This window comes from Coenobita brevimanus, chromosome 31, assembly GCF_032717465.1.
Source record: "Coenobita brevimanus isolate Jiangsu-jjx chromosome 31, ASM3271746v2, whole genome shotgun sequence".
Lineage (NCBI taxonomy): Eukaryota > Metazoa > Arthropoda > Malacostraca > Decapoda > Coenobitidae > Coenobita > Coenobita brevimanus.
The window spans coordinates 29,278,452-29,304,229 of NC_136984.1; the positions used below are offsets into that span (position 1 = coordinate 29,278,452).

At 47.9% G+C, this 25,778-nt stretch overlaps 1 protein-coding gene across 1 annotated transcript in view; it reads right to left on the reverse strand.

The window, feature by feature from the left end:
* Positions 1-19,895: 19,895 nt before the first annotated feature.
* The window catches only part of Mccc1 (Methylcrotonoyl-CoA carboxylase 1), a 90,422-nt gene continuing 84,539 nt past the window's right edge, over positions 19,896-25,778 (reverse strand). Inside the window, exons 12-14 of the mRNA XM_080269104.1 lie at positions 22,887-23,074; positions 21,546-21,728; positions 19,896-21,105 (exon numbers count right to left, since the gene is read on the reverse strand). Of these exons, the coding sequence (XP_080125230.1) occupies positions 20,989-21,105; positions 21,546-21,728; positions 22,887-23,074 (488 nt within the window). The 3' untranslated portion in view covers positions 19,896-20,988. The remainder of the gene's footprint in view (positions 21,106-21,545; positions 21,729-22,886; positions 23,075-25,778) is intronic.

Here is a 25,778-nt window from a genome sequence, read left to right on the forward strand (position 1 = left end):
GCCCCTCACTCCGGCTTGTTCCCTACTGCGGGAGGAACACCACGCTGACGGCCGCTTGCCTCGGCGAAAGGGTGACCCCGATCACCCTACTGGTGTCCCTCGCACGCCGGACAAGTTCACGGCACCAGCCAAAGTCCATACTAGGGGAAGTGGAGCCCCACCTCAGCCCAATGAACACACTCAGGGAACCACGAAGAGCGTGAGTCTCCCTCAAGCCTCTTTCCCTCCGGGGAGCCCTTCGTCGCCATCCAGGCTTCTTGGCCAAGCGGAGGCGTTAGAGTGGTGGCAAGGCCCGATTGCGGAGTTACCGCCCACACCCGGACGCTCCTTAGCACTGTTGGAGCCCTACAGGAGTCGCTGCCGCAGCCCAGCCCTGACGGCGCCTCTCCCCCTGAGCACCTGCAGACCCCGGACGCCCAGGCCTTCCACCACGTTCCCCGACGACGGTGACCTAGGCTCTCTCACGCCCCAGCAGAAGAAGAAGCAGGCCCGAATCCTCCGCCTGTTCGGTCCTAGTCCCGAGGGCCCCCGATCAGATCGAGGCCCCAGACTACGAGGCCTCCCTGCACCCCACCAGTACGGCCCTAGGAAGGAGCCGCCCCTCAGGTCAAGGCCCTAAACAAGGGAGCCTCCCTGGACAGTAAGTACTAGTGACCCAACTACCCAGGAAACACGGGTAGAACAGTGATAGTGACAGTGACCCCTAATACAGTGACAGTGGTCCAATGCACAGTGGCAGTGACAAATAAAAGTTATGTTAAACAGTGATATCGGAGTAAATCGTGCTTGAACATTAACCCCTTAACCGCGGGGCGTCACTTTCGTGACGCTCGGCTACAATGGATCATACCGCGGGGCGTCACTTTTGTGATTCTGTGTTATTTTGAATTATCCCGGGCTCTCAAGTGGTGGCTTGTATCATATATCAGTACTGCCAATGTCCAACACTAATCAGCACTCCAAATCTCATCTGTACTCCCATCCATTGTTGACATTTTAGCTATTTTAACCCCTTCCTGACTCCCCTCCCTACCTGCCCTCCATTACCCTCTCCTCTCACCTCCCACGCCGCGCTGCACTACGGAAATATCCCCCTTCTCTTTCCACAGATTTCATCCATTGAAATAAGCCCTATGCCCTATATTTTTACCCAATAATATATACCAAAAAAAAAAAAGGTAAGTGATAGTGTTATACTCCAGAAATTGCCAAATTATCACCTGACAACACCTCACGTGCATTCATTCGCTACATTACCACGGTAATTTCCCCTTTGATTTATGCCTTGTAATCAATGTCTGTAATAAAAATATATATCAGAAAGGAAGGGAGAATCCTAATTGACATTTACATTCACCTGGAAGTACCTATTTCTTTATTTATTGCCGAGATTTTCTACCTATAAAAAATTAGCCTGTAAGTTAGCAGCAGTCAGCCTAAAGTGTCATTGTCAACCCTTCCCTTCTCAGATAAGCCGCGGCATTTAGTTCCTTGTCCTCCACTGCAGAGACAACATGTCGCACTCGCGCCCCGCCATTCCTGCCGCTTCTGCGCCCATTGCAAAGGGCCCCGTGACCTCTACCCCCAAGAAAAGTGTTGAGGCAAGCAGGAAAGGCCTCAGTGACTCTGCAGTGGCACGAGAACTTGCTGAATTGTCGATGATAATAATGGACAGCGATTTTGACGATTCCGGTGAATCGTGTGATGAGCCGGGTGAACTTATCGCGCCAGAAACAGCGACAACAAGTGCTCCTACCAGTGAATCTGTGTGTAGCTCCAAGGGAAAGGAGCCTTTAGTGCAGGAAGGAAAAGAATTTGGGAAGGGAGTGAAAAGGCGGCGTGTTAGCCCCAGAACAATGCCCCCACGTGACCCAGCCCGCCATGAGTCACGAGATCATTCACCTCCCCGTTCCCCAAGCCCCGCTTTACTCATCTCGTCATCATCGTCGGCTGAGTTATCTCCGGAGTCTTCGTCGTCGGAGTCACCACCAGCATCAACAGTGAAGGCCAGCCGTAGAGATAGAGGTAGATCTAAGAGAGTGAGAAGTAGTATAGCTAGTAGGGTAAGGGCTGCTAGTGCTGTACGGCAACCTAGGGTCAGTGCGAGTGACCTTGACCGAGATAAGCCTCCCTCTCAGCCAACCTCCACCACCACCACCACCACCACCATCCCTCCACCGCCACGCCAGGGAATCCTGGACGCCTTCGCGTGGACGGAAGGGTCAGATTTTGTCCCCGAAAACCTGGTTTTCGATGAGAGCTCGTCAGGAGTTCAGCCTGCCTTCACTATGGACGAAAATGCTGAGTGTGTCGACTACCTTTTGGCCTTCCTAGATGACGAAGTCATGCAGCACATATGTGATGAGACTAACAGGTTCGAATCACAACGTGCTGCTAGTGGTACAGGTGCAGCCAAGATGCAACAGTGGACCATGCTGGGAGTGCAGGAGCTGTATGTGTTCTTTGCCCTCATGCTTCTTATGCCACACTCCAAGAAGCATGAGTTGGAAGAATACTGGTCCATGGACCCCTTACTACCCTCACCGACCTTCAACAAGTACATGGCCAGAGATCGCTTCCGGAACATCATGGGAAACCTGCACTTTGCCGATAATGATGTACCTTCCCAAACCGACCCACTCTGGAAGATCCGGGAGATTCTGAACAGAATGAAGGATAAGTTCATGTCATTCTTCCACCCATTTCAGAAGGTTGTCATTGATGAGTCCTTGGTTCTGTTCAGAGGACGTCTTCGGTTTGTCCAGTACATTCCAAGCAAACGCCATCGCTTTGGAATTAAGTTCTTTGTACTGTGCGACTGTAAGACGGGGTACATCCTTGACTTCGTCATATATTCAGCCAGCACTGTCGATCTCGATAAAACACACCCCCTTGGCTTCTCAGGCTGTGTATTGAAAGTGCTCCTAGAAAAGTATTTTGGTGGGAATCATGTGCTGTATACAGACAACTACTATACAGCACCGAAACTTGCCAAATACCTTTCTGAGCACGGCATTGGCTCCTGCGGCACTGTGAAAAGTAATCGTGCCAACTTCCCCAAATTCCCAGAGGCAGGAAACTCGCAGCGAGGAGACGTGCACCTACGCAAGTCTGAGAAGATGCTGGCAATACGGTGGCATAACAAGAGAGTCGTGCACATGCTCACCACCGTACATAAGGGGGAGATGAGAGACAGTGGGAAGGTCGACCGTAGGACAGGCGAACCTGTGATGAAACCTGATGCTGTGTTGGACTATAATATAAACATGCGGCTGGTGGACAAGTCCGACATGATGATTGGTGAGATCGACTGCCTCAGGAAGAATACTAGGTGGTACAGGAAAGTTTTTCTGCATCTCATAGATATGACGATGCTGAACGCCTTCATCCTGTACAAGATGAAGGTAAAGCCACCCAAGTCCTTCTCCCTGAGGTTGTTCGCCAGGACTTGTGTCCAGCAGCTGCTGGAAAAATATGGTAAGGTGCAAGCAGCAACTCCAAGGCGCCATCCAGTTACACTTCCCGACCGACTTGAGCAGAGGGCGTATATGGATCGGCACAGACTTGAGCTAATGCCTGCCACAGGGAAAAGGAAGGCTGCGATTCGCAGGTGTCAGGTATGTGCGCATACCACACGCCGCACACCTGAGCATAAACGCACCTCTTGGCAGTGCGCTGAATGCCAGGTTCCCTCTGTGTAACCTGCTTCTTCGATTATCACAGCCAGAAGCAGTTCTAACAGTGCAAGTGTGGAAGCAGAATTATTTGGAAATAATGTGTAAATAATGTGTAAATAGCAGGTGAAAGCAATGGATGTTCAGTTCATATGATTGAACAGTGTACTATAGTTTCATCTTACTGAAAGTGACAGTGAATAACATATTGTAAGTAAAATAGAAGGGTAAATATTGAAAATAGAATAGAAAATGTAAATAGTAATGTAAGTAATTAGTAATATAAGAATATGAGTACAAATAATTTATGTTATAACAGTGAGAGTGAATCCGTGGCTCTCTACGTATTTTACTGACTGAAAAATAGAATGATTTCAGTGACAATAAAATAATACGACTGAATGAAACTTATGGAGAAAGACTCCAGATATATATAAGTGTGATATAGTAATAGAAATATAAAGTGTGAGGGGTTTTATGAATAATAAATGACAGAGTGCCTAGAGCGAACTAGCGCAAGTGCGGCGATCAGACGCGCTCGTAATTTCCATTGCTTTCACACTGTTTTTTTTTTTAGTATGGATCCCAAACTACTTGAAAATGGTAGAATAGTGTTTATAGTGTTTGTATCTGGCTGTGGTAATCATATAACGGGTTGTCGGGAAGTATAAAGTGGAGACTTAGTTACCCTACTTCAGAGGTCTCCACAAGTCCTACGGAAACTGACGAAGGCTCAACAATCATTCCAGGAGAAAGCTGAAGGTATGTGCTATAAGCATATATAATTTTATTATTCTAGGACTAATAGCTGATTTTTAGCAAATATTTTTTGAGAGTCTGTCGGAGCCCAAATAACCCCGCGGGACACGCAAGTAATTGGTAAACAAGCCCGCGGTGTAGGGGTTAAACAGCTCAGTTCCCCCTCTCAGAAAGGAAGCGGGAAGTTTTCTGTGGGGTCGAAGGTAGGTGTGTGAACGAGCCGAAAGGCTAACGAAGTGCTTCCCTGCGACTAGGTGACGGTGTCGGATGTCGCCACACGCACCCTACCTTTATTATAGTATCATATCCCCCACAGACTCCCGATCACAGTGAATATAAGTGAGACTCCCCCGTTTATTATTATCCACCAGCGGCACGACCAGTGTTCTCGATTGACCATCGCAGTGAAGTGATATCTCTCCTCAATAACAGTAACCCATATCCCTGACTGCCCTGTGCCCTGTGCAAAAGTAGATTGGATCCATTTATAAGTGTATTGTTGTATCTCTGTGTAATTGTGTACCAAATGTTGTGTATGTAGCGCTGTAAGGGATAGAATTTAAGCAATAGATGTGATTCGGTGTACTGTCTCTTTTTATGCCCTGTTCCTTTGTTAGTGCATTACATCCGGTCTAGCCAAAGGACCCCGTCCAGTGCTCGTGTTTTTACGACGAGAAGTCGTCTTAAAAACACAGCATTACACTGGTGGCAAGCGGTGGTCCTAGATCCGAGTAACGCACGGAGGAACGCGAAAGGGAACTTACAATGGCAGCTAAACCGCACATCCCAATTGCCGAGGTTCAACCCGGACCAGTGTGACATAAACATATATTTGGACATGGTCAAACCCCTCCTAGACATAGGGTTTGACTCTGACAGAGAAAAGATCGCTGTCACTCTACCTAACTTGGGTAAAATAATCACTAGTGTCGCACCAAAAGTCGTCCCAGAACTGTCATGGGACCAATTCTCACAAATAGTGAGACAGGCTTTCACGCCATCCATAGGCCGAGTTGTCGCTCTTTCTCAACTCGACGCCCTCACCTACGACGGGAACCTGGATGACACATTCACCCGGGCTAGGCACCTCGTCAGCGCCGCCTATCCCGAGGCACCACCCAATGCCTGGGATATCCATACATTCAATGCATTGTTGAGAATCCTCCCCAGCGTAGTCAGGGAGCATTTCTCAATCTACGACCCCTCAGGGGACATGGAAAATGACCTACAACTCGTCCGACGTCTGCTCGCCGCCCGCCCCACACCACAGCCACCTCCACTACCTACCACCTCCAGTCACGGGGCCGTGACTTCAACGACGCGGAGGGTGGTAAAATGCCCGCCGAGACCGCCACAGGACCTCCCACCTCACCCCCCCCCACACCACCGCCAAGCCGCCACCCCACCACCACCCCAGGACACACAGGTGAGGCTAGTGACCTCGGGCAAGAGGGTCATCAGGACATCCCGGCCCTGAGCCCCTATTCCTCGCAAGTGCCCCAACCCCAGGCGTTCAGACAACCTGAACTACTGTGCGGGTGGGGTAGTGACCGTCAGACCAGGGGTGGGACTGAAAAGAGGTCAGTCCCAAGTAGCACCGTCTTGACGGTCTTGCTACACCCTCTAGGGCAGGAAGAGGCCCAAGGGCAGGAAGAGGCCCAAGGCTATGGCCTTAAAAGAGAAATAGACACAGGCTACGGCCTGACAAAGTGTGTAAAGGGGAAGGTGACCCCAGGCTCCGGCCTTAACACGCTGAGGAGAGAGAGAGTTGCCTGTGTGCATCCCTCTCCAGTTGTACTTTGGCTACGGCCAGAATACGGTCCAGGGTAGAGAGACCCTGCTACCGTACGTGTAGCGCTACCCAATTACGGAAGCGGCAACTCGGGGCCGGCCTCTCGCCGGAGCAGACGGGTGATCCCGTTTCTCCGTTAGTCGATTCCCGTATGGGCAGACACTCAGTTACGACTGGGGCACGTACCAGGGTGGAGAATTCCCTGACGGTAGGATCTGTCCGTATTGGAGAGAGTGCGGCCCTCGTGCCCCTCACTCCGGCTTGTTCCCTACTGTGGGAGGAACACCACGCTGACGGCCGCTTGCCTCGGCGAAAGGGCGACCCCGATCACCCTACTGGTGTCCCTCGCACGCCGGACAAGTTCACGGCACCAGCCAAAGTCCATACTAGGGGAAGTGGAGCCCCACCTCAGCCCAATGAACACACTCAGGGAACCACGAAGAGCGTGAGTCTCCCTCAAGCCTCTTTCCCTCCGGGGAGCCCTTCGTCACCATCCAGGCTTCTTGGCCAAGCGGAGGCGTTAGAGTGGTGGCAAGGCCCGATTGCGGAGTTACCGCCCACACCCGGACGCTCCTTAGCACTGTTGGAGCCCTACAGGAGTCGCTGCCGCAGCCCAGCCCTGACGGCGCCTCTCCCCCTGAGCACCTGCAGACCCCGGACGCCCAGGCCTTCCACCACGTTCCCCGACGACGGTGACCTAGGCTCTCTCACGCCCCAGCAGAAGAAGAAGCAGGCCCGAATCCTCCGCCTGTTCGGTCCTAGTCCCGAGGGCCCCCGATCAGATCGAGGCCCCAGACTACGAGGCCTCCCTGCACCCCACCAGTACGGCCCTAGGAAGGAGCCGCCCCTCAGGTCAAGGCCCTAAACAAGGGAGCCTCCCTGGACAGTAAGTACTAGTGACCCAACTACCCAGGAAACACGGGTAGAACAGTGATAGTGACAGTGACCCCTAATACAGTGACATTGGTCCAATGCACAGTGGCAGTGACAAATAAAAGTTATGTTAAACAGTGATATCGGAGTAAATCGTGCTTGAACATTAAACAGCTCAGTTCCCCCTCTCAGAAAGGAAGCGGGGAGTTTTCTGTGGGGTCGAAGGTAGGTGTGTGAACGAGCCGAAAGGCTAATGAAGTGCTTCCCTGCGACTAGGTGACAGTGTCGGATGTCGCCACACGCACCCTACCTTTATTATAGTATCATATCCCCCACAGACTCCCGATCACAGTGAATATAAGTGAGACTCCCCCGTTTATTATTATCCACCAGCGGCACGACCAGTGTTCTCGATTGACCATCGCAGTGAAGTGATATCTCTCCTCAATAACAGTAACCCATATCCCTGACTGCCCTGTGCCCTGTGCAAAAGTAGATTGGATCCATTTATAAGTGTATTGTTGTATCTCTGTGTAATTGTGTACCAAATGTTGTGTATGTAGCGCTGTAAGGGATAGAATTTAAGCAATAGATGTGATTCGGTGTACTGTCTCTTTTTATGCCCTGTTCCTTTGTTAGTGCATTACATCCGGTCTAGCCAAAGGACCCCGTCCAGTGCTCGTGTTTTTACGACGAGAAGTCGTCTTAAAAACACAGCATTACAATAAACAATGGCAGAGGCCAAGGAGATTAACTAAGATGGTGGCTAAAATGCCCGCCGCCGGACCACCCACCCCGCCATCCCCCACCCCACCACCGGGCCACCACCACACCACCACCCCAGGAGGACACAACGGGGGGGCTAGTGACCCAGGTCAAGAGGGTCACCGGGCCACTACTGACCTGAGCCCCTCTTCCCCGCAACAGCCCTGACACCAGGTGACCGAAGAACGCCAACGACCTTGCAGGCGGGACAACCATCGCCAGAATTGGGGTGGGACTGAACAGGATTCAGTCCCAAGTAACGTCTTGGCCACGGCCATAGTTACACTCTCAAGGGCAGGAGGCCCAAGGCTACGGCCTAACTTGTGCACCAGGGCGCTTGCGTCCTTAGCCACTTCAAGGGCAGGAGGCCCTAGGCTTCGGCCTAACGTGTGCACCAGGGCGTCAGTGCCCTTAGCCACTTCAAGGGCAGGAGGCCCTAGGCTTCAGCCTAATGTGTGCACCAGGGCGTCAGTGCCCTTAGCCACTTCAAGGGCAGGAGACCCTAGGCTTCGGCCTAATGTGTGCACCAGGGCGTCAGTGCCCTTAGCCACTTCAAGGGCAGGAGGCCCTAGCCTACGGCCTAACGTGTGCACCAGGGCGTCAGTGCCCTTAGCCACTCCCAGGGCAGGAGGCCCAAGGCTACGGCCAGAAGATTGCGCCAGGGCGAGGGGGCCCTTAGCCACTCTAAGGGCAGGAGGCCCTAGAACACAGCTAGAAGTGGGTCCCAGGGTGAGAAGACCTGGAGCCACGGCTGTAGCAAACCCAGGAGAGAGAGTCGCCTCTGTGCTCCCCTCCCTGTACATAGGAGAGGACACGGTCTCCGTGAACCCTTTTCCTATCTCGTTCCCCTGTGGGAACTGTTCGTCACCACCCGGGAGTGTTGCCCCGGAGGTATCGCCGGAGTGGTGGCAAGGTCCGAGACCGGACCTGCCTCCCATGCCTGGGAAATCTCTGTCTTTTACAGACACCAGACGGAGACGAGGCCGCAGCCCAACCCTGTCGGCGCTTCTCCCAGCAGACGATCGCACCCCCAGGACCCCCAGGCGAGACCAGCAGACTACAGGCGAGGGCGACCCAGACTCCCTCACCCCGCGGAGCTGCAGACGACAGGCCCGCCTCCTCCAGCTGTTTGGCCCCAGTCCCGAGGGCCACCTCTCAGGTCGAGGCCCCCAGACAGGAGGGCCTCCCTGCACCTCAACGACGACCAGGACCCGGGCAGTGACTCCCCTGTGGGTAGTGTGTTGCCCATTGCAGGCAGAGTCCCCCTAGGGCCCTCTCCTCACGCCCCGACGACAGTGTACCAAACCCAGCAAACACGGGTAAATAAGTGACGCCCCTTATATCGAGAATAAGCCAGGGGAAAAAGAACAGTGGACAGTGACAGAGTGCGACTAATGTAAAACCAGTGACACTTGTTATTAACCTAAAAGAACTCTATACCCGGCAGAATAGAAAAGTACTTGGATCGCCAATCATAGAAAGTAGAGTAATTATACCTGCCCCAGAATAAAAGAACTTTCACTAATTGTGAACGAAGACCAGGGTGCGCGGGAGAATCAAAAGCCTGTGTAAAGTGCCACCGCGACTAGGTGACTGTGTCAAGTGTCGCGATCCGCACCCTGTCTTCTTTATAGTAGTATTTCCCCCACGGACCCTTCACCTTGTTTATTCCCTTGTTCTCAAGTGAATATATGTTTTCGCTTTAAATGAAATACGGGTATCTCCATATATATAACTAAAGACATTGGTATACATGTATCATATCGTGTGTTAAGTGCAACTGTATTTTTGTGATATCAAAGTCTAACTCTGTGTCTCTGTGTCCTGTATCTTAAATATCACTCTGTGTTATATTGTAACGGTGTAGAATTAAGGCAATAGATGTGTTAAGGTATACTGCCTATAGTTTTTATGTCCTGTTCCTCTGTTGGTGCTTTACTTCCGGTCCGGAAAGAGGACCCCGCTCAGTCGCTAGTGTTTTTAGGTCGAGGAGTCGACCTAAAAACACTCAGCATAACAGTGGCAGTGTAATAGAAAGTGTTACAGAAAGGATGTAGAGCCACAGCGCTCGAACAAAAGCTTAACACTACACTATGGTGCTGGTGATGATGTGCTGAGGATAAGTAGCCATGTGGTGTATGATAAGAAGGACCTGTTGTCATGGAGGAGTGCAAGGTGATAATCAACTCGTCACTCAAACAAGCAGACCGTGCACTGGAAGCTCAGAAACATACATGGGGTAAACAGGACATGGAATGGATATAAGGACAGCAGAACACAAAGCAGGTGTACAGCAACAAAGTGTGCTTAATTACCTAGTGTTATGTGACCACCATCCACTCACGTAATGTAGTGCTGCCTACTTCTTCATGCACCAGTATCATTCCGTCTGCATTTCCTACTGCCTATGACCTCCAGTCTTTTAAAAGCAGTGTGTCAGCTATCTCAAAAAGAATGCATCTTGAATTTGGCTCTGTTATCTTTTTGTTTATTGTCAGGAGAGGCAACAGCTTCCTGAACTTCTTCCAACCACTTCTCACTCTAGCCACAGAGCTGCTCCAGCCCCACCTTCAGCACATAACATGTCTCCCAAATAACAAAACTCTTCCACACACTCAAGAGACTCACCAGCAAGTTCAATCCTTTCACGCCTGACAATCTCCACATGCTTTCCCCGACACACCACACACATGAAATCAGCATTATCTTGCAGTCTGCCTCTAATACCACTACATCTCTTATGCACCCACTTATCACAAACACTGCATTATCTTGCAGTCTACCTCTAATACCACTACATCTCTTATGCACCCACTTATCACAAACACTGCATTATCTTGCAGTCTACCTCTAATACCACTACATCTCGTATGCACCCACTTATCACAAACACTGCATTATCTTGCAGTCTACCTCTTATACCACTACATCTCTTATGCACCCACTTACCACAAACACTGCATTATCTTGCAGTCTACCTCTAATACCACTACATCTCGTATGCACCCACTTATCACAAACACTGCATTATCTTGCAGTCTACCTCTTATACCACTACATCTCTTATGCACCCACTTACCACAAACACTGCATTATCTTGCAGTCTACCGCAAATTTTTTTTTTTTTTTTTTTATGCGAGGAAGAAGGAACCAAAGGCCATGAGCCCGCAGTAACAGTTCCCTCCAAGAGAAAAACAAAATGCAATAGAGAGCCAAATTCAAGATCCGATCATTTTGAGATGCCTGGACACACTGCGTTTGAAAGACTGGAGATCATAGGCAGCAGGAAATACAGACAGAGGGAGACAGTTCCAGAGTTGACCTGTTGCATAAATGAAAGACTGGGAGTAACAGTTAACTCTTGCATTAGAGAGTTGGACAGAAAAGGGATGAGAGTTTGCTGCCAGACGGGTGCTACGCGCCCGTCGTAGAGGTGAAGGAATGCAAGCAGACAGTTCAGAGGAGCAGTGACTATTAAAGTAGCGATAGAAAAGAGATAAAGATGCAACAGTGCGGCGAAGAGACAGAGGTTGAAGGGAGTCAGTAAGAGGAGGAGAGTTAATGAGACGAAAAGCCTTTGACTCCGCCCTATTGAGAAGAGCTGTATGTGGGGAGCCTCCCCACACATGAGAGTTGTACTCCACACAGGGGCGGATTAAACCCCTGTATAGAGTCAACAATTGTGCAGAGGTAAAGAAAGAGTGGAGTCGGATTAGCACACCCAATCTCTTGGAAGCAGATTTTACAAGAGATATAATATGATCTTTCCAAGATAAGTCCCGAGTAAAAGAAACCCCAAGCATGTTCAGGGATGATGCAGGACTAAGCTGAATATTATTAAACATTAATGGGTATACCTGTGGAAGATTTTGTCGGGTTGATAGGTGTAAGAACTGAGTCTTAGATGCATTAAAAACAACCATATTATTTTTACCCCAGTCAGAGATACGAGCCAAGTCAGACATTAGGTGTGCCATAGCCTCATCCCTTGTTTGTTGAAGTAACTGTTGAGATGGGCGTTGCGGGAACCGAATGGAAAGGTGAGGGGCGGAGTCATCAGAGTATTAGTGGATAGGGTTAGATGTACAGCTTAGAAGATCATTGATGAATAAAAGGAAGAGAGTTGGTTATAGGACAGAGCCCTGAGGAACACCACAGTTGATAGATCTAGGAGAAGAACGATGGCCGTCTACAACAGCGGCTATAGAACGACCAGAAAGGAAGCTAGCGATGAAGGCACAGACAGAAGGATAGAAACCTTAGGAGGGCAGTTTGGAAATTAAAGATTTATGCCAGACTCGATCGAAAGCCTTTGAGATGTCAAGTGCAATGGCAAAGCTTTCGCCAAAGTCCTGAAAGGAGGATGGCCAGGTGTCTGAAAGGTAGGTGAGAAGATCGCCAGTGGAGCGTCCCTGACGGAACCCATACTGACGATCAGAAAGAAGGTTGTGATAGGAAAGATGCCTTAAAATTTTTCTATTGAGAATTGACTCAAAAACTTTTGAAATACAGGACGTTACAGCAATTGGACGATAGTTGGAGGGTTGGGGGTGGTCACCCTTCATTGGGACTGGCTGAATGAGAGCAAACTTCCAGCAAGAAGGAAAGGTACAAGTTGACAGACAAAGGCGAAAGAGTTTGCCTAGGCAGGGTGTAAGCACAGAAGCACAGTTCTTGAGAACAACTGGAGGGACCCCATCAGGCCCATATGCCTTGTTAGTACTGAGGCCAGTGATGGCAGAAAATACATCAGCTGAAGAAATTTTAATGTCAGCCATGAGGAAGTCAGAGGGGGGAAGTGATGGAGGAACAGCACCGGAATCGTCTAAGGTGGAATTGGAGGAGAAAGTCTGTGCGAAGAGATCTGCTTTATCAGTAGAAGAAATAGCTACAGAACCATCAGAGTAGAAAAGAGGAGGGAAGGATGATGAGGTAAAGTTGTTAGAAAGGTTTTTGGCAAGGTGCCAGAAGGAGCGGGAAGAATTCGAGTCGGAGAGTTGAGAGCATTTAGTATGGATGAAATTATTTTTAGCAGAGCGAAGAACAGACTTAGCACGATTCAGGGCAGAAACGTAAAGATGATGTAATTCAGGGGTGGTTTGGCTCCGGTACCTTTTGTAGGCCCTCTCCTTGTTGCAGACAGCATTAGAACAAGCGTGATTAAACCAAGGCTTTCTTGCTTTAGTCAAAGGATATGAGAAAGGAATGTGTGCTTCCATGCCCGAGAGAATAACCTCCTTAATGCGCAAGGCACACTCAGATGGCTCCCGGCCATGGAAGCAATAATCATTCCAGGGAAAATCAAAGAAGTACTGCCTGAGGGCCTCCCAGTCCGCGGCTCCAAAATGCCACAGACGACGTTTCCCTGGAGGATCCACAGGCCATACCGGAGTGATAGGACAGGTTAAGGTGATAAGGTTGTGATCGGAGGAGCCCAACGGAGAGAAAAGATTAACAGAGTAAGCAGAAGGATTAGTTGTGAGGAAGAGGTCAAGTATGTTGGAGCTCTCTCCAAGGCAGTCAGGGATACGGGTAGGGTGCTGTACAAGCTGCTCTAGGTCATTAAGGATAGAAAAGATGTAGGCTTGTTCACCAGGTGGATCAGTGAAAGGAGAGGAGAGCCAAAGGTGGTGGTGAACATTGAAATCACCTAGAATGGAGATTTCAGAGAAAGGAGAAATGGATAGAATGTATTCCATCGTAGAAGTAAGATAGTTGAAGAATTTTTGATAGTCAGTAGAATTAGGGGGTAAGTAAACAGCACAGATATATTTAGTCAGAGAATGACAGGAAAGCCGAAGCCAGAGTGTAGAGAATTCAGAAGAATCGAGTTCAGGAACACGAGAGCAAGATAAGTTGTTGTGTATATATACACAACAGCCACCTTTGGCTTTGAAATGAGTATAGAGAAAGTAGGAGGATACAGAAAAGGGTCTGCTGTCAGTTGCCTCAGACAGCTGAGTCTCTGTTAGAAAAAGAAGGTGAGGCTTAGAGAAGGAGAGGTGGTGCTCAACAGAGCGAAAGTTAGAGGAAAGGCCGCGAATGTTGCAGAAATGAAGAAGAGAGTTAGACAGTGGTTCCAGGCACCTCAAGTCGTCACCGGGAGAGGGGCGGATGGTGGGGGCATTTATGGTCTCCCCCCCTGGGGACTCCGAGGCTTGGTGATGAGACGCCATTTTTTGAATTTTGGAAAAGGAAGTGTAGTGTGTACTGTGCATGTAGTTTGGTGTAGATAGTTAGAGAAATTTGTACTGGAGAGCATGCTGGCCTACTCTCTGTGTAACTGAGACACTGAAAAAGTTCAGCAAAGGGGGATGGTCAGGAACTAGTCCTGAGGGCTGATGTAATGGGAGCTCCAGCACTCCCTGTCATCAGCTTTCCATCCACTTAGGGAGTACTGCCCTGCTCGACTGGTGCTACAGTCTACTCCACTACATCTCTTATGCACCGACGTATCACAAACACTGCATTATCTTGCAGTCTACCTCTAATACCACTACATCTCTTAGGCACTCACTTATCACAAACACTGCATTATCTTGCAGTCTACCTCTAATACCACTACATCTCTTAAGCACTCACTTATCACAAACACTGCATTATCTTGCAGTCTACCTCTAATACCACTACATCTCGTATGCACCCACTTATCACAAACATTGCATTATCTTGTAGTCTACCTCTAATACCACTACATCTCTTATGCACCCACTTATCACAAACACTGCATTATCTTGCAGTCTGCCTCTAATACCACTACATCTCTTATGCACCCACTTATTACAAACACTGCATTATCTTGCAGTCTACCTCTAATACCACTACATCTCTTATGCACCCACTTATCACAAACACTGCACAAGATGGAATTACTTCCCACGCCCTTGTGGCAAACTGCACATGGCCACTCTCCCTCGTTTTAGGACCTGGAGAGGTGGCGTCTTTGCCGTGGGTCTACCCCCCAGAGGCTGTCGAAGAGACGAGGAGGACAGCATGGGGGCCAAGCCACCGCAAACCCCCCCAGCCCCTCACGGGGCTCGAGTACCTGGGAGTGGCTTCGGTTGCCCGGGCAAGTATCACATCTCCCAACACAACAGACACAACAACACCGTTTTTTCTACACCGAGAAATGACTCCCCGGCTGTCATTTCTCGACGACTTCTTCTAGCCGGGGACATTGAGAGCAATCCAGGACCCACCAACAAATACATATGTCCAACATGCTCAAAACCTATCATGTCGAGCCGACAGACAAAGGGTTCAGTTCAGTGCAATTCCTGCAAGAACTGGACCCATTACACCTGCACAACACTTGCATCCAGGAAACATTACACAAACATCTGGACCTGCTCCTTATGCTCCTTCCCCCCACTCATCAACCCCCCTTCCAATCCTACTCATACTTCCTTCACACCTCCACAGCCAAACCCACTGACCCTTCCCACACCATCCAGTCCCCCAACTCCTCCCATTCCAACCCATCCTAATCCACCTCAACCCTTACCTCCATCACAACCTCCTCCTACCCCTTCCCCTCCACCCACATCACCTCCCCCCGTGCTGAGCAGCCGACACACATCGCACACACAACATAAACATCCTTCATTAAACATAGATGGCATAAACACCAAAATACATGAACTCTCTCAATTCATCAAACAACAGAACATACACATTGCCACTTACAAGAAACAAAACTACACAGCACAGAAAACACCGACATTTCATAACTTCACCACCATTCGACAAGACCGGGCCGACGACGGTGGTGGTGGACTCATCACCCTGGTACACAAATCCATCAACTTTGCAGATACCAGTGCACACACAAAGTCACTTCTCCCCCCACATGACACCACAACAGAAACACAATCAATTAAAATACGCACTGGTAACAAATCACACATAACAATCGCTAACACATACATTCCCCCCCAGTCGTCCCCCACTGTACCACACAGATACACCACATCACTAACATACCCAACATCATCCTGATGATTTCAGCACCAAGTCGTCGGCCTGGCATGTCAACAACCCTGACACAGACAGAGGGCTGGTACTACAATCCCAGACAGATCATCTTTTCATACTAAACAGTCTAGACCAACATACCCATATCCCACACCAAGCCCTCTTCCTCCCATCATCTCCAGACATCACCTTCTGCTCCCCAAACCTCGCCCCCACTACATCATGGAGAGTGGTCAAAACCTTAGGTTCTGATCACCTCCCAATCATCAGCACTACCAAAACCAGAATCACCCCAGCTGGCCACAAACACACATACACTGATTATAAGAGAGCCAACCGGGAGGTCTTTGTAACTGAAACAGAACAACATTTCAAAACAAACATCAACACCGCTGTGCACACTTTCAATACAATCATACAAAACGCAGACAAAAGACACATCCCTAGAGGCAACAGAAAGAGACACAACCCCAACTTCACACCAGAAATTCAAGGCCTCATCAGACAACGGGACACACTGCAACACTCCCCAACACCCCATACACAAGACACCATACAACAAATACAAGAACTATCTATCTATCTATCAATTGCCAGACGCCTCAATCCCGTTTGGGGTGGCCACAAACAAATCGCCTCCAAGTCGCCCTGTCCCCCGCCATTTCACTCCCCTGCTCCCAGCTCACACTCCACTCTCTCATATACCTCTCCACCCCATCCCTCCATCTCATCCTCGGCCTCCCCCTCCCTCTTTCCCCCTCCACCTCACTCACATACACTCTCTTCGTCAGTCTTTCACCCTCCATCCTCTGCACATGGCCAAACCACCTCAGTGTGTTCCTCATAACGCTTCCTATCACATCCACATCAACACCACAACGCTCCTTTATATCCTCATTCGTCAGCCTGTCTCTCCATGTGACTCCACAGGCTCCTCTTAAATAACTCATTTCCACTGCTCTCACTCTTGACTTGTGTCCTTCCAACAACGTCCAAGCTTCACTTCCGTACGTTAGAGTTGGTATCACAATACTGTCATGTAGTAACTTTTTCACTTCCATGCTTACTTCCCTGTTTCTTATCACTGCTTTCAAGGAACCAGCAACCTTTCTTCCCTGCTGTACCCTTTCAAGCACTTCACCCTCCAAACCTCCATCCTTACTCATCACACTACCCAAGTACTTAAACGTACTCACATTTTCCAATTCCTCACCATCCAACCTCGCTGTACATTCACTGACTTCACCTCTCTCAAAGACCATCACTTTACTCTTCCCTACATTCACCTTTAGATTCCGTTTCTTACACACTCTCCCAAACTCATCCACCAAGCCTTGCAGCTCTCCTTCGTCTTCACTCAACAACACAGTATCATCTGCAAGCAACAGTACAGGGAGTACAAGAACTCAACACTCAAATAAACAGTAAAATATCAGAACAGCTAACACTAAACTGGAAAAATTACCTCCAAACACTTGACCACAAAACAAACATCAGCAAACTCTACAAAACACTAAACAGCATCACACTTTCCAACAGCAACACCACACAATCACACGCTGCCATCACAACAACAGACACCATACCCTCAAACAAACAACAAGCAAACACTCTCATCAATCACTTTTCACAAGTCAGCCATCTAACCCCCCATCCCGAAGACCGACGTATCATCAGACGTAAAAGACAGTTCCCCTCAGACCCAGACTACGCACCTTTCACTTACAACCAGACGAAGCACATCATTAACAACCTCAAGCACTCATCTGCCTGTGGACCAGACAACATAAGCAACATTCACCTTAAACACCTAGGACCACAAGGCATACAAGCACTCACCAACATATCAAACTACAGCTACTCACACAACATAATACCCAACATCTGGAAGCATGGCAATATCATCACTATCCCTAAACCCAACAAAGACCCCACGTTACCCTCCTCACATCGCCCCATCACACTCCTCTGGACCCCCTCTAAAGTCACTGAACGACTGATACTACAACTAGTCACACCTCACATTCCCCTAGCCCAGTCACAACATGGCTTTAGGTCACTACACTCCACAAACACCCTTCTTACAGACCTTACACAGATAGTTTTCAATGGCATGAATTCTGCTAGGCAACCACACAGAACACTCCTAGTTACACTAGACATTACCAAAGTTTTTGATGCCATCCCCCGCCACAACCTTACAAACAAAATACTCAACACAAACATGCACAATAACACAAAAAGATGGCTGGCAAACTACTTAGCAGGCAGATGTGCACACATAACATTTGCCGGTTAGTCTTCTAACATCAGAAACTTCACAAACGGCGTCCCCCAAGGATCTGTTTTGTCCCCTACACTCTTTAACCTATACATGCACGACGTACCCACACCCCACACACCACAGATACACATAGCTTCCTATGCAGATGATATAACACTTACATGTACACACGAAAACTCAAACACAGCTGCACACATCATTCAACCTTACCCCAATACACTACACGAATGGTTCACCACAAACAGGCTCAAAATAGCCCCAGCCAAATCTATAGTTACTCTTCTCACAAACTGGACAGCAGAACACAGTCACATCCCACACCTCACCATAAACAACACTCCACTACCACACACACACACACACACACACACAAAATCCTTGGTGTAACATACAATACATCAATGTCATTCAAACAACACGACACAAACATTAAAAATAAAATAACACCAAGACTCAATGCTTTGAGGTCACTTGCCCATACAACATTCGGACACAACAAAGAAACCACCACCACAGTATACAAATATACATATGTTCAGTGATGAATTATGCAAGCCCTGCCTGGGCTTCTAACCTGACCAAAACACACTACAACACTCTACAGACCATACAGAACAAGGCCCTAAAAATAATCACAGGCTGCACAGCTACTACACCCACAGACCACCTACATCAAGAAACCAAAGTCCTCAAGGTCAAGGATCACCTAGACATGAGGGGCACCTAGTTTCTTGCTGCAGCCTCCACAAACCCACAACATCCACTACAGTACATGGTAGCACATCCACCCACACCAAGGAACATCAAAACAACACCCAGCACACAATACCATACACAAATACTGTCATCTCTCCCCCCTCAGACCAGCTTCCAGAAGCATATCCACACTCACATCACTCACCACTCCATTCAGTCACTTAGAGATAACACACAGCTGCATGCACGGCCTCCTGACATCCACCCTTCTGAATCCTATCTTCCTCATGAGGACAGGGTCCACCTGGCCAGGCTGAGATGTGGGCACCATCCAGCCCTCTTAAGCTACCAAAAGAGGCTGGATGACTCCGTCGCTGATGCCTGTCCAGGATACAACACAGCACCCCATACTATTAAGCACATTATGGAAGACTGCATTGCACACAATCACCTACGCCAACAACACAACATACACTCTCTGAGAGCTCTGTGGGAAAGCCCGGTCTTGGCCATGCCCTTCCTAAAGGACTCAGGGCTGTTCGGCCAGACTGCCTAGGGAACAACTACTACTACTACTACCATCACTTTTATCTGCATTTACTCTTAAGCCCTTGTGCCCCATACCATCTCTCCACTTCTTAAATCTTTCCTCCATCTCTCCATACCATCTCTCCACTTCCTAAATCTTTCCTTCTTCTCTCCTCTTCCTAAATCTTTCCTCCGTCTCTCCACTTCCTAAATCTTTCCTCTGTCTCTCCATACCATCTCTCCACTTCCTAAATCTCTCGTCCATCTCTCCACTTCCTAAATCTTTCGTCCATCTCTCCACTTCCTAAATCTTTCCTCCGTCTCTCCATACCATCCCCCCACTTCCTAAACCTTTCCTCCGCCTCCCTTTCATTCTCTGCAATCAACACCAAATCATCAGCATACAACATCTCCCATGGGAGTCCATTTCTGAAGGCACGTGAGAGGGCTTCAAATACCATGATAAACAACAAGGGACTCAAGACTGACCCCTGATGCACACCACAACTGCATAAAAAAGGAGGGGGGGGGGGAGTCAGATAGACAAGTGTTTACATATTTATCTATTTATTACAATTATCTATATTTAGTATAAACATTTGTACTCCCTTAGTACACTAAATTACAGTTTTATCTATTTATCTATCTAGCTAGCTAGCTATTATTATTATTATTATTATTATTTTTTTTTTATCATTATTACTGCTGCTACTACTACTACTACTATTTTTATTTTTTCAAGTATGTAACTTTGGGTATCCACTACATAGTCTTTTCCCTGAAGCCCAGTGGTTTGAACACTTGGCCCTGTATTGTCCCTAACACCTTTTCCTAAGTGATTTATTTTGTTTATTACACAAAACTTCTGTTCCATGTTACATAAATCCTTCCAATATCGGCATACTCTGAATAAATAACGTACAAAAGGATATTTACCAACCATATCCAAAAACAAATCACCAAGGAAGAGGTGTTAGGGAGCTTCCTTAACTGAAGAGAATACAAAGTTTGGTCACTACCCCACCCAGCAGTCCACCACCCTTACCACTAAGCCACCACTACTGATTCTCCTTCATAGTGACAAGCACATTATTCTAGGAGACATTTTTACCATTTTCCAGCCTCAGATTGATCTCCAGATCTCTCAATCAGCAGTCCACCACCCTTACCACTAAGCCACAATTGAATACCTAACCTTGTCGCTGTCCTTCATATAGTGTGATATTCTAGGAGATATTTTTATCCTTTTCCAGCCACTAATCGATCTCTAGTCCTTCCAATCAGCAGTCCACCACTATTACCACTAAGACACAACCCCTACTTGTCCTCCTCACTCTTCTATTCGATCTCTAGTCCATCCAATCAGCAGTCCACCACCATTACCACTAAGCTGCCACCTGTACTTGTCCTCCTCACTCTTCTACTCAATCTCTAGTCCTTCCAATCAGCAGTGCACCACCATTACCACTAAGCCACCACCTGTACTTGTCCTCCTCACTCTTCTACTCAATCTCTAGTCCTTCCAATCAGCAGTGCACCACTGTTACCACTAAGCCACCACCTGAACTTGTCCTCCTCACTCTTCTACTCAATCTCTAGTCCTTCCAATCAGCAGTGCACCACCGTTAGCACTGAAGCAACACTCAGTTGTCATTCACCGTCTCCTTCATCTTCACCAGTGTAGTGTTCTTGGCTACACTCTCCCCGGGTGTAAATAATACCTTCTCCACCACACCTGCGTGTCCCGCCTTGATCACATACTGCCAAAAAGGAGAGAGAGAGAACCATTGCCATCATCATCATCATCACCATCATTATCATCATCATCACCAGCAGCATTACCACCATCATAATTATCATCATCATCATCATCATCACCACCATCATCATCATCATTATAATAATCATCATCATCATCACCAGTAGCATTATTACCATCATTATCATCATCATCACCATCATCATCATTACCAGCAGCATTATCACCATCATCATCATTATCATCATCATCACATCACCATCACCACCACCATCATCATGATCACCATCATCATCATCATGATCATCACCATCATCATCATCATCATCATCATCTTCATCATCACCACCATCATCATCATTACCACCACCACCACCATCATCATCATCATCATCAATAACAGCAAATAATCACCCATACATCACACCATCTGCCACTCACCTCCATCTTCATGGCAATCATAACAACAAGCGGGTCACCAGCTGCCACCACCTGGCCCGGCGCCACCACCACCTTCTCTATGACACCTGGCATGGGCGCCACGGCACTGCCTGCCACGCCACTCCCACCACCCAGCTCCTTCTCAAATTTGGCCACAGCGAGAGACATCTTCCATCCACCATTCTGAAAATATTACAGAGAAGCCATCCATCCATCCATCAGCCAATCCTACGTTGCCCCATGAGAAGCGTAAGAACCCGGGGCTAGGCACTACATCGAGTGAGTGGATGGTAAGCACCCCCACTTACCACTAAAAAGGATTTATACTGATTTTACAACAACAGACACAGACAGACAAATGAGGAAGTGAAGGTGCGTTGTGGTGTGGAGTTACATGGAGAGACAGACAGACAAATAAGGAAGTGAAGGAGTGTTGTGGTCTGGAGTTACATGGAGAGACAGACAGACAAATAAGGAAGTGAAGGAGTGTTGTGGTCTGGCGTTACATGGAGAGACAGACAGACAAATAAGGAAGTGAAGGAGTGTTGTGGTCTGGAGTTACATGGAGAGACAGACAGACAAATGAGGAAATGAAGAAGTGTTGTGGTATGGATGTGGATGTGACAGGTAGCGTCAGGAGAAACACACTGAGGTGGTTTGGCCATGTGGATAGGATGGAGAGTGAGAGACTAACTAGGACAGTGTATGTGAGTGAGATGTATGTGGAGTTACATGGAGAGACAGACTGACAAATGAGGAAGTGAAGGAGCGTTGTGGTGTGGATGTGGATGTGACAGAAAGCATTAGGAGAAACACACTGAGGTGGTTTGGCCATGTGGAGAGGATGGAGAGTGACAGACTAACTGGGAGAGTATGAGGTGCATGTGGAGTTACATGGAGAGACAGACTGACAAATGAGGTAGTGAAGGAGCGTTGTGGTGTGGGTGTGGATGTGATAGAAGCATTAGGAGAAACACACTGAGGTGGTTTGGCCATGTGGAGAGGATGGAGAGTGCGAGACTAACTAGGAGAGTGTATGTGAATGAGGTGGAGGGGGGGAGAGGGAGGGGGAGGCCAAGGATGAGATGGAGGGATGGAGTGGAGAGGTACATGAGAGAGGGGTGTGTGAGCTGGGAGCAGGGCAATGAAATGGCGGGGGACAGGGCGATATGGAGGCAATTTGTTTGTGGCCACCTCTTATGGGATTAAGGCATCTGGCAATAGATAGACAAATAGGTAGACAGAGGAAGGCTAGAGGGTAATTTTAGACCAAGTTAGGGTAAAAGAGAAAAAGGAGAAATAAAAGAAATGAGAGAAAAACGAAAAGATGTAGTGTCAAACCTGCGTAAAGATATGAAGGTGGTGGTGATCCCTTACGACTTTGGATCGGGTAATGGTGGCATCCACGGCCGCCGTCAGCAGCAATGTGTCGTTGTGTGGCACCAAATGGCCACTGACATCGTAACTCCCGCCCCCTACGCCCATACGGTACTTCCCTCCACCCAGGTAGTGCACGTGTACCGCCTCTTCTGTGTAGTGTGTGGAAGGGGTACACTACTAGTAATAGTATTCTTTATTATTATTATTGTTATTATTATTATTATTATTATTATTATTATTGTTATCATTATTATTATTATTAATTTTCTTTGCATCATTCTCATTCTCATCATTACTATCATCATTATCATTATTAACACTATTACGACTGTTATTATTATTATTATTATTATTATTATCTAGAGCCTGATGCCCTAATCCCGCAAAGGGTGACCGCATACAAAATGCCTCCAAGTCGCTCTGTCACCCATCATTTGACTACCCTCCCCCCAACTCACCCCCCTCCCTCATATACCTCTCAACTCCATCCCTCCACCTCATCTTTGGTCTAACACTCCCTCTCCCTCCCTCCACCTCACCTACATACACCCTCTTAGTCAGTCTTTCATTCTCCATTCTCTCCACATGTCCAAACCACCTCAGTGTATTTCTCCTAATCTTTTCAACCACATCCACATCCACCCCACAATGTTCCTTCACTTCTTCATTCGTCAACCTGTCCCTCCATGTCACTCCACATGCTCCTCACAAGTAACTCATTTCCACTACTCTCACTCTTGACTTGTTCCCCTCTTGCAAGGTCCACGCCTCGCTTCCATACATCAGGGTAGGGATCAGAATACTATAATGCAGTGACTTCCTAACTTCCACACTCACCTCCCTATTCCTCATCACTGCTTTCAGTGAACCAACAACCTTCCTTCCCTGCTGTACCCTTTCTTGCAATTCATCCCCCAAAGTTCCATCCTTACTCATCACACTACCCAAGTACTTGAATGCACTCACATTCTCCATATCCTCACCATCCTACCTCATTGTACATTCTGTGACTTCATTCCTCTCAAACACCATAACTTTACTTTTGTTTACATTAACTTCCAGCTTCCTCCTCCTACACACTGTCCCAAATTCATTCACCAAACCTTGCAACTTCCATTCATCTTCACTCAACAATACTCTATCATCAGCAAACAGCAACACTGCAATCTTCCAAATCTCACCCTCATTCATCAGAGCCACCCCCACATCCACTGCCCTACCTTGCATCTCCTTTACAACCCAATCCATGTATATATTAAACAGCCATGGAGACATCACACAACCCTGTTTCAGTCCCACACTGAGATAAAAAAAACTCAGCTCACCATCCGCTCGCACCATAGCCCTAGCTCCTTCGTACATACTCTTCACAGCACTCAACAATTTCCCCTCCACTCCATATATTCTTAATACCTTTCACATACCTTGCCTATCTATTCTGTCATAAGCTTTCTCCAAGTCCATGAAGGCAGCATACACTTTCCTTCCCTTCTCTACATGCTTCTCCACTAAACATCTTAGAACAAATATCTGATTTACACACCCTTTTCCCTTCCTAAATCCCCCTTGTTCTTCTCCAACTAGCTCCTCTGTCATATGCCTAACCCTATCAATGAGTATTCTACCATATATTTTACCAGTCACACTAAGAAGGCAAATACCTCTATGGTTACCACATACTTCTCTCTCCCCTTTTCCTTTGTATAAAGGAACAATTACACCTGATTTCCAGTCCTCTGGAACCCTTCCCTCTTCCCAAGCCAATCTATACAACTTCCATATCCACTCCACAACAATCTCACCCCCATACCTCAGCATTTCACCACACACTCCATCAATTCCTGGGGCCTTTCCCAACTTGATCTTCTTCATTGCTTCCACTACTTCTGCCCTATTGATCTCTTCCTCCTTCCTCTCATCTCCTCTTCTCCCAGCCATTCCCCAACCACTTATACTCGCACTGCTCTCATGCTCTACATTCAACAAATCCTCAAAGTGCTCCTTCCATCTCCTCAATTTCTCTCTCTTCTCCACCAACAATCTATTATTCCTATCTTTCACTCCCCTACTATTTCCACTTTCACACTGCCTTACTTTCTTTATCTCCTTCCAAAACAATTTCTTACTCTCCCTCCATTTCACACGCAGATTCCTCCCAAACTCTTCATCCACTTTCTTCTTACTCTCCTTCACCAGTCTCTTCATCTCCCTTCTCCTGCTCACAGGAGCAGGAGTAGACTGTAGCACCAGTCGAGCAGGGCAGTACTCCCGAGGTGGATGGAAAGCTGATGACAGGGAGTGCTGGAGCTCCCGTTTCATCAGCCATCAGGACTAGTTCTTGACCATCCCCCTTTGCTGAACTTTTTCAGTGTCTCAGTTACAGAGAGTAGGCCAGCATGCTCTCCAATACAAATTTCTCTAACTATCTACACCAAACTACATGCACAGTACACACTACATTTCCTTTTCCAAAAATCAAAAAACAAACCATGGCGTCCCATCACCTGGCCTCGGAGTCCCCATGGGGGGGAACCACAAATGCCCCCACCTTCCGCCCCTCTCCCGGTGACGACTCGAGGTGCCTGGAACCACTGTCTGACTCTCTTCTTCTTCATTTCTGCAACATTCGCGGCCTTTCCTTTAACTTTCGCTCTGTTGAGCACCACCTTTTCTGCTCTAAACCTCACCTTCTCTTTCTAACTGAGACTCAGCTGTCTGAGGCAACTGACAGCAAACCCTATTCTGTATCCTCCAACTTTCTCTATTATCATTTCAAGGCCAAAGGTGGCTGTTGTGTATATATACACAATGACTTATCTTGCTCTCGTGTTCCTGAACTTGATTCTTCTGAAT